The sequence below is a fragment of the Carassius gibelio genome, chromosome A19 (assembly GCF_023724105.1).
Source record: "Carassius gibelio isolate Cgi1373 ecotype wild population from Czech Republic chromosome A19, carGib1.2-hapl.c, whole genome shotgun sequence".
NCBI lineage: Eukaryota > Metazoa > Chordata > Actinopteri > Cypriniformes > Cyprinidae > Carassius > Carassius gibelio.
In genome coordinates this window covers 26,651,750-26,662,646 of record NC_068389.1, presented here as the reverse complement: position 1 = coordinate 26,662,646, position 10,897 = coordinate 26,651,750, and the positions used below count along the sequence as shown (strand labels likewise).

The 10,897-nt window shown below is 32.3% G+C and overlaps 2 protein-coding genes across 23 annotated transcripts in view; one reads left to right on the top strand and one right to left on the bottom strand.

Annotated features, from left to right (window-relative positions):
• The window catches only part of LOC127935318 (60S acidic ribosomal protein P1-like), a 568,794-nt gene that overhangs the window by 41,179 nt on the left and 516,718 nt on the right, over window positions 1-10,897 (top strand). The gene's annotated exons all lie outside the window — the stretch shown is intronic.
• Window positions 1-10,897, bottom strand: part of LOC127935309 (focal adhesion kinase 1-like) — an 85,897-nt gene that overhangs the window by 37,572 nt on the left and 37,428 nt on the right. For all 14 annotated transcript variants that reach the window (XM_052533054.1, XM_052533055.1, XM_052533059.1 and 11 more), the window contains 2 exons: window positions 4,996-5,162; window positions 1,067-1,154 (listed from right to left, as the gene is read on the bottom strand). In XM_052533054.1, the coding sequence (XP_052389014.1) occupies window positions 1,067-1,154; window positions 4,996-5,162 (255 nt within the window). The remainder of the gene's footprint in view (window positions 1-1,066; window positions 1,155-4,995; window positions 5,163-10,897) is intronic.

Below are 10,897 nucleotides of genomic sequence, written 5' to 3'. Positions count from 1 at the left end.
CGAGAACAGCTGAATTAGCAGCTGAGAAGTTAAAATCTGCTATTGAAAGAGTTACACAGTGGCTGGAACAATCATGTCTTAGCTTGAATATTAGTAAAATTAAAGGAATTTTTTTCACAAAAACAAAAGTTAAATCTCCTGATGTTGCAATATTTATTAATGATGAAAAGATAGAAATAGTTAATGAATTAAATTATCTTGGTTTAACATTGGACTCTAATCTTAGTTTTAAAAAAACATGTAAAGAAAATGGTGAGGAATATTAAATACAATATGGCAAACTTCAGACAAATTAGAGCTAAGGCTCTGATGCATGCTACAATCTTCTCTCACATGTCTTATTGTTTGACATGTTGGGCTCAAGCTGGTGAAACTGTTATTAAACCCTTGAAATCGCTATATAAACAGACGTTACATTTTTTTGATAAAAAACCTAACCATCTTCATTCTTGTAGGAGCATAGAAACATATATTTTTTTAAACTTTGACAATTTTAGACTTTATTCCAGCACGTGTATGGTTCACAAAATTTGAAACGGTCTGGCTCCTTCTGTATTAGGTGACTTTATTCATCTTCGCTGTGAAACGTTTGTGAGATCAACCAGACTATCGCATATGAGTAATTGTCTAGTTCCCTTTGGTCGTTCTGCATTTGGGCTGTAATCTTTAACAGTGAAAGCCACTAATCAGTGGAATGCCCTACCAGAGGACATAAAAGGGTGTAAAACTCATGGTCTTTTTAAATTTAAGTTAAAATCTTTTTTTAAATCAAACCAACTATGTAACCACTAAGACTGGTGTAGATAAATTGATTTAGTTATTTTACAGCCATTTATGGCCCTGACAGTATGTGTGTATGTATTTATTGTATGTTAACATATAGGTATTTTCTGTGTTTTGTAAGTGTTGACCTGCCTGGGGACTACGGATGAAAATTTGCCTTTGGCTAAATCAGGTGCAATGCATGAAATGTGAATTTTATGTTAAAAATTATGCATGGTCCCTTTATAAATAAATAAATGAATGAATGAATGAAGCGGGACGCTGCAAGGACACCTTCACCCACCTGCTGATAAAAATAGCTGAGAGTGGGTTTGTCTTCAGCAAACTGATTGAGGAAGCCTTTGGGCAGGTAACGGATCCTCAGCTCATACCTGAAGAAGAGAGAGAAAAACACACTAAATAAAAGAGTCATGACCGGAAGAATCACCGTATGCCTAAACCATCTCTCTCTCTCTCTCTCTCTCTCTAACACACACACACACGTGCTGATAACAGACTCGATCTCATGAGGAAACTCATCTTTCACCACCAACTTAACAGAAAAACTAAGGGACTACTTAGCACAAAATAATTTTGTTTTGGGAAGAATTAAGTTGTTTTGCATGATTTTTGACAATTAAGTATATTATTTAAATAAAATAAAATAAAATAAAACAGGGTTCCTTTTTTACACTATTATGGACTATTATGTCATTTTAAATAAAAATAATATTTTATTTATCAACCACTTTTCAGGGTACTCAAAGAAGCTCTAAAGAAATGACAAAAACAGTAAAACAAAAATAGATCAAATTAAATTAAATAACAGAACTTTATTTTATACATCGTTATTTTACTTTATTTACTTATTTTATATACTATAGTTTTATTCTTAAATGTTCATTCTATTTGCACTATTATTATATTACCTTTAATAATAATAATAATATTTTATGTATTGAGCAGTGTTCAAAGTACATAGATGTTTTATGATAGATAAAATGTACAAAATTATTAAAGCAAAAAAACAGTAATATATTATATTAAATATATATTTTAATAATTACTTTAAATTATAATAATAATATATTTTAAATAATAATAAAAATAATATATTTTATTTAGCAGTTTTCAAAGTACATAAAGATGCTTCCTAATGATAGATAAAAATAACAAAAGCAGTATTGCAAAAGTACTTTATTATAAAGTAATGTTTAAAGTAATTATTAAAATATTTAAAGTAATAATTAATTTTTTTATTTATTTTAATAATCACTTTAAATAATAATAATCAATTTTAAATAATAATACATCATACATTTTTTTAATCAAGTTATTTATACACATGAAAAGACAGAAGGGAGTGTGTGTTTGTGTGTTTGTGTGTGTGTGTGTGTGTGTGTGTTTGAGCTAAGAGAACTAGACTGAAAGCAGAATCAAATTAGCTAACAAATTAATATCTAACAAATAAACAACAAATGTCATGAAAATTACAAATTATAATTAAATAAAATTGACTTGAACGTTATTTTAATTAATAATATAAAGAAAAATTGAGAAAAAAAATTATAAAATATAATCAAGTAAAGCAATTGAAAATGTATATAAATAAATAAATATAAATCTATTTATATATATATATTTTTTATCAACATGTATTTTTTGGCTTTTTTTTTTCATTTTTAACAATATATAATTCTCTGTAAAACGTCAGAATGGGAGTAATTCAACTGTTGGGAATGAATGCAGGACAGAATCTGGCCGGGATTTCCCACCGTTTCATAATAATGAAATGAGATACTGAGAGAAGAAACTAAGGGAAGTAGATTTGCTATATGAGACCAGGAAGATCCAGACTGAAGGTTTTATGATGGTCTGGTCCCAGTTTATCATTCATGATGTAATGACGCACCGGTTGAAAATCAATGAAAAACTGTGATGATTCAAGGCAGTTGAGATGTTAAACGAATCGCGATACAGTTTGGGGTGTAAATAAGTGTTTTTCTGAGGGAACTGATATTTTAATTTCATTTGCCTCTGTATAATGCATATAAAAGCAGTGTTTATAAGAGCAGCACTGCTTTGTTTACAACTGTATCGCTGCTGCTCCATAAGCGCCACCTGCTGTCAGAGAGTGAATGTAGATGCAGATGTTTTATGTAGTATAGTTTCGCACAACTGAAGCCAGACCATTGTGTTTTCCTTTAACTTTCAAAATGATACAATCTAATCTGAATCAATCTCTGTTCATGCGTCGTGTATTCAGCATCTTTATTTAGACCGTGATTCAAATGCAGTGGTTGCTTGTCATTTTAAATTATAAAAGCACAGAAAATGGCTTTAGTTTGTTCATGTGATAGATTTTTGGGATTTGTTTTAAAATTTCAATTTCACAAAGACGTGTGCAGCATTTAGTCTGAGAAATGATGAAAGGACATATTCTCATTCATAATTTGTCTTAAATTGTTCGAAAATCACATTGTGAAATCAGTATCTTGAATTTTGAGAACATACTCATCCACAACACCAGCAAAAGCACAAATACTCTCCCTCCAAGAGATCAGATCAGATCAGATGAGATACGTCAAGCCTTTCTGACGTAAAGGCCTTCTCAAACAGCAGCTTGTGTATGGGACAGTTAAAAGGCGGGATATAAAATCACCGGCGCTCTTTTCAGTCTTTATGCTGTGAGTGACATAACAAAAGCTGGTGAGAGTGAATTAGCGGCGGTGAATAGACGCGCAGCTGCTTCACGGGGCACAAGGGCCTGACGGCTCCGCTGGTGCATTGTGGGTAGAGACAAGGTGACATAAAAATACCATCTGTGAGGGAACATGTCAGAGACTCTGATAAAATAAAACACACACACACAGATGGACACAGACAAAGAAAAGGCCGGCCACAGGCACACTAAATTTATAGGACGATGAATTTAAATACTCCTACTGCCACAAGCCCTAGCCCTCATGTCCCATACAGATACATGTGATGTTTATAATGCAGAAGATGCGCTTTCATTCAGAAAAACAACCTTAAATAACAAGGTAGATTTAAAAAAACACATGCTGGTTTGAGCCGGTCTCCCAACCTGAGCTGCTAAAAAATGCATGAAACCTGCCTGGTCAAGCTGAGATCAGTAAACCAGTTAAGGCTGGTCAATAATGGTCTATAATAATAATATATAATGTTCAGGAAGGGTCAGAATCTAAATCTATGTGATGCAAGAAATATCGCAAACCTGAATCAATCTGTAATCAATTAAGAGGAACTTTTGTCATCTTCGACACAGTGTTGTTATTGTTAACCAAAACTATTAAAACTGTTTTTAAAAAATTATACAAAAATAAGCTGATTAAGCGTGTTATTTCAGCATATTAAGTTAAATTAAAATAAAATATCAACATTAGATAAAATAATAAATAACTTAATAAATAAATAAGTTAAATTAGTTTAAGTACTAAAATTATTAACAAAAATAAATTAGAGCTAAACAGAAATATTTGCATTTTAATACAAAATATTTAATATTTTAATATACATACATAAATATATGTTATAATATTTTGAAATAATGTAAATATCCAAACTAATAAACAAGACAAAAGTGCTTTACTAATAACTTATTACTTAAACTAATATATATATATATATATATATATATATATATATATATATATATATATATATATATATATATATATATTCTTATAAATGTTATTTTTTTACATTTACTAATGCAATATTAAAATCAAAAGCTGCATGTTAATTTTATTTAATGGACCTGAACTAACATGAACTAACAATGAACAATGTTATATTTTTATCAAGTTCGATTAACAAATATATTCGTCATTGTTAATCAGTCAGTACATAAATTAAAAAAAAAAGCTAAAACTAATGACTAACCTATTACTACAAAACTTAAACGTTAAAAAAATTGCTTTGGTAAGTAATAAAACTAATAACAATTACAAAAGCACATGACAAAATGTTTAAGACTTAAACTATGATGTGAACTAAAATATATTGAAAGTATCAAGATAAATGATAAGATCAAAATATTATAATTGTACAAAAAATACAAAAACAATTTTAAGTGCAAAAATGAATGGTTATAAGTAATATTTCAGATCAGGATGGACCAGAGTCCATTTGCCGTCAAAGCTGGGTTTATTAGGCAGCATTACAGCTCCTGAATGTTTATTGCATGCAAAGCGTGTGTGAATGATTTACCTGCATTCGTCCTGTGGGCGCTTCTGCTCGTATCTCTCCCTCACGTGGGACACGCCCATATCTGGGTGGAGCCAGTGGATGTCGCCCGACGGCACGTGAGTGAGACGCAGCCCGAAACAAGCCACGTGTTTGACCTTATGAATGTCCACGATCTTCTGGATGATTCCCTGCAGACACAAAACACACAATTCACGCTCATAAAGATCCTGAAACACACTGCGATATATAAACTGATTTATAGAACCGTAAAAATCCTGCGGCTGTTATTTAGTGATTAGAAAGCGTAATGGATCCGACCTGGATCCTGCCGTGTAAATCCACCTCAACACATTTACTGCATGTGCAGAGCCAGACGGTCACTTAAGTCTTCAAATGTTTGGAGTTAGTGGGTTAGTGTTCTCTGTTCTGTTGTATTCCTTTTATACATTACTTGACTAACGCCCTCTAAGAATATTTAAAAGCTTTTTTTTATTTTCATTTAAACCCTTTAAACCATTTTTCAGTCCTCATCATAGAGGAATTGCACTGATTGTCCCACACATGACTCCGATGACATCACTGCTGCTGAGATGATGCTCTCAGAATGTAATAAACAGGATGTGAAAGTGATGCGGTCGTCACGGAAGCTGGGTTGTTGCTATGACACCGCCGTGGACCTCACTGATTGGATTACGGACACGGGTAGAGCTGCCAACGGCTCACACACACACACACACACACACACATATAGGCATTCACTTCAGACGGATTCTGGCAATGTGTCTGAAAGTCATTCTGGTTACACACTAAATGGATTACATAATCACATAAGAACCAGAATAAATACTGATTCTATGAGGTGGATTATTGCCATGGCTACATTAATGATCTAATCAGATGCAAAATAGTTAGATAAATAAGATCTAATATCAGCCTAATGTACTTCACAATAACTTACAAAGTACTCCAACTCCAACTTTCATTTTCACTGTAAATTTCACAACAATATTTGTAACTTTATACGGTCATGGTATAGATCAGAATATAGTTATTTTTAGTATAAATTTGACTGAAAATTAATATATAAATATAATGCACAAAATATACAATAAATGTCACTGGAAATTCAAAGAGAAAATGACATTTACAAATTCAATTTAATTGATAATGTCATATTTTAAATAACCAAACGAGTGTTCAGTGTTCTTAACTGAAACAAACTATTAAAAATTATTTTTGTTAATTCTATATATATATATATATATATATATATATATATATATGTGTGTGTGTGTGTGTGTGTGTGTGTGTGTGTGTGTGTGTGTATAAAACAAACTAATAAAAACACAACAAAATTACTAAAATGTAACAACTAAAATAACTATAAACTGAAAATATACACAAAAGAAAATATGAAATAAAAAATATGCTAGTATATGCATAATACCAAGATAACACTGACTGAAATACTTAAATGAACTGCACTTCATCTCAGTCGATTGTTATTATGTATTTATTCATTTATTTGAATAAATTTTGAACCTGGAAGGACAGAAACCAGAATGTAAGATTATTAATAACCAATGAAAAAATGTGGCATCAGTGTGAAAACAACCTCACAATATGTTACACAAACGTTAAAAACAAAATAAAAATTATGAAATGAATATTTCTGACCAGTATATGCAGATCTGTGACATCAGATTAATTTTACTTCAACAATCAACCTTGTGTGGTATATATATTTAAATTCCCTTCTGGTGTCTTTGTGCAGACCGAATAACCTTAAAAAACCGAGAGACAGACACTACAATAACGCACCCAGACATCATCTCGCAGACAGCAAACACACTACAGTACTCTTCACAGACTAGATCACGCGTTTCATCAGGTCTAAAAACTCACACTGACACTCCAGCCAAAACACGGCATATTTATGATGGCACGTTCACAGCCGGAGTCCCCCAAAGCTCCGTCTGTGGACCATTTTCAGGCTAAAAGGACCGTCAGGACAGTTCAGTGTTAGGCTTTACCAGCAGGACATGACTTATAAACCGAGCACAGTTCATCTGGAACCTCCTTCTACACATGGCTTTCTGATTACCACTGATGGTTTGGCGAACCCGTGGTGTGCGGGGACAACAGAGCTGGATTCCCCAATGCACCCTGGCACTGGGAGCGCTATCCCGGCATCTACTGTATGTTTGTTTTCTGTAAGATCTGGATCATCAGTCATCAGAGAAAATGTTGCATCCAAATATTTGTGACCCTGAAAGCCGTCTTAAGTCCTTGTGTTCCTGTAGCTCAACTGGTAGAGTGTTGTGTTAGCAAGCAAGCTAGCGCAAGGTTGGGGGTTCAATTCCCCGGGAACACATGATAGGTAAAAATTGACAGCCTGAATGCACTGTAAGTCGCTTTGGATAAAAGCGTCTGCTAAATGCATAAATTTACATTTTTTAAATTTAATTTAAATTTAAGTCTCTGGGGTATATTTGTAGCAATAGCCAAAAAAACATTGTATGGGTCATAATTATCGATTTTTCTTTTATGCCAAAAATAATTTAAGATATTAAATGGGTCATATAATGCCAATTTTCCACAAGTTGCTATGATTCTTTAGGGTCTTAATGAAAAGTCTGTAACATAGTTTGTTTAAAATTTCTCAATGTTAGTGTAAAAAACACCTTTTTTTTCCACTGTCAAATACAGCTCTTTTCAAAACAGGCTGGTTTGTCAGATTCTACTTTAATGCTAATGAGCTCTGCTGACTCCGCCCCTTTAATTCTGATCTGCTCTCTGAGAGACTGTTTACTTTAGCCACATTCATAGTGAAACTAGCTAATTAGCACATTAGCGGGTCTGAGGTAAGACACAAGTCTGTGCTGAAACGCTGCTGTCAATCAAATAATCATGGGAGGGGCCTCCGACGGTCAGACGGCTCGATTTGAGAAAGGGGAAAACATTTAAAGAGATAAACTACTTGGTGGATTTTTATCATTATAGGGTGGTTGTGTACGCACACTGCCAACACACATTTCAGTTCAAACAACTTGTAAGAGTGCATGTAGCATTATATAACCCCTTTAAGTAAAGATCATGCTCCATGAAGATATTTTGTACATTTCTTACCATAAACATATAAAACCTTCATTTTTGATTAGTAATATGCATTGCTAAGAACTTCATTTACACAACTTTAAAGGAGATTTTCTCAATATAGATTTTTTGCACCCTCAGATTCCAAATATTAAAATAGTTGTATCTCGGCCATATATCATTATATCCTAACAAACCATACATTACTGGAAAGCTTATATATTCAGCTTTCAGATGATGTATGAATCTGCATTTATAAAAATCTACCATAATGACTGGTTTTGTGCTCCAGGGTCACATTTATATCGGAACAAGGCACCCACTGTAAAATATTATTATGTAAAAATGAAGTTGTAAATAAAAATTATGAGAGCATGTTTTAGAAGAATATACTATTTCAATCTTTCTACTTAATTTGTAACTTTAATTCACTGTTACTTGCAATTTCTTTAAAATTAATTTTATAATATGCTAATTTGTTTCTATAATTTTTTTTTTTCAGTGCATGAAACTGAAATGAACATGCATTTTGTTAAGTGACTATTCAGCCCTTCAAATATCCGGAGGACATGAGCAAAGACAAGTGGATGACAAGCTGTTTGCTATCGGCTGGTTAATCTGAGACTGAAACAACAGCAAATCTCCCATTAGAGTAATTAAAGCGCTTTGAGTTTAATGAGATAATCGCTACGGTGTAGATCTGCATTTCAAATGAACTTAACTATATGATATGTTAAAGGAGTCATGTGATGCATTTTTAAAGATCCTTATTTTGTGTATTTGGTGTGACAGAATATGTTGACATGCTTTAATGTTCAAATGTTTAATGAATTCACATATATTTTAAATCTGTGACTACATGTAACAACAAAAAGTAAAGCATGCATTTAATTTCTGAATGTTCAGCTCAGCATCATTAGCATCACAAATTATTTGCATGCGAATTGTCATTTAGAAGTTGTCATTCCTGCCTTGTTATTTTATATTTAGATCTCAATGCTAATGCATTTGATTTATATTTACATATTCATTTATTCATTAAGCAGATGCTCTTAAACAAAGGGACTGCCAAATAATGACAGCTAACACGAGCAATGTAAAAGTTTTTCCTTCTGTAAAAGAAATGAGCCATTTTCAGCAGAAATGACATGGTTTCAAATTTGAATACAGTTGAAGTTTAACTGTATCACACTTTAAGTGTTTTTCCACTTCTCTTCAACCACTAAAGACCAGCCAGACCTCTGCATGTTCTCAAAGATCAGAACACTTTTTTCTCTGGGTTAAGACAACACACCACAGATGAATATGTAAAAAATTATAACTAATAGATATTACCAATGTCTTCCCCTGCTGATTCATCATATTACATTAAGACACATTTTCTGATTAATATGCAAATGTAGTATTATCTAGTTAAATATGCATACATTTGGACAGGGCCATATTCAGAATTCCTGTTTTTTTTTTGTTGACATTTTGGGGAACTATTGATAAAAAAATCAGGTGAATGATGTATGAACAAATCTTCAGAACAGATATTAATATAAAACTGTAAATGTTGGTGTATGTGAGTGCTACGGAAGTGATTAAAACATTAAAGATATGTATAATTCAAATCTACAGATCTCGGATGTTTTTTCATTAGTCTGAAATAAGATGTTATAGAAGCAAAACAGGCCAGCATCTCAAAACTGACCAGTGTTTTCGTTATTTTTAAAGATGCAAATGATGCATTATTTAATTAAATATTCACTCACTTTGCATACATTCCCAGAACAGAAATCTAACATTGGACAAAGTCTAATTTAAAAGTGCTTGTCTGATTTTGTTGACATATTAGAGGAAAATGTTTTTTTACTAAGGAGATTATGGATAGTGGTTGACCGATATGTGTTTTTTGACAGCTGATGCCAATGCCGATATCTTGGAAAGCAGGTGGCCGATAGCCGATATAAAGCAGATAAGATTTAAAAATATATATATATATATATTATTATTAATATTTTAGAAATTTGAAATAATTTGACAATGGATTAAAAAATAAATCTGTAAAAGAAACATGCATTCTTTGTTTAATTATTCTATCTGAATATTAGACAGACTTCTATCCGTTTTAGACAGAACTGTTAATAACAATGACAAACAAGAGAGAGAGTTTGAGCACTGTGTGCACCGTCAAAATAAAAGTCCCACCTCGAACACATCGCCAAGCAGAAAAAGCGTATCGACCAATACCGATATTTGAAAAATGACAAATATCGGCCGATATATCGGTTGACCACTAATTATGGATATCTCTTTCCATCATGCAATAAAAAAGACAGAAAATACTGTCAACAAAACAGACAGAAAAAATACAACAAATCCCTCTTTAAAAACATTCAGAATATAGATTATGAATAAAAGAGTATTGCTTTATAATACTGATTATATATCCATTTATTTATATAATACACTAATTTCTTTATTTAATACTGTCATATTGTTTTGTAGTGTTTACAGTAAGTTTGGTCTATGTAAGTGCCACTGAAGTGGAGACATAAACATTAAATGAATACATAGTGATTAAAATCTACAGATGCAAATAGATAAAGTGCAATAAAATGTATTTTGGATGTTTGCTGTCCACTAGTCTAATTTCAGGCACAATAAGACCAAAAGATACTCTTGTTGACTCTAAATGACCATGCATGAAGAGAGTTTGCGTCCAGACAGTGCAGGTCATTTATAAAGGCCACAGCGGTCAGAGTGGAAACATGAGAAATCACCAGAGACCATCTGATCAAGAGGAACAGAATGTTTATCCTTCCTGCCAAACACTTCACTT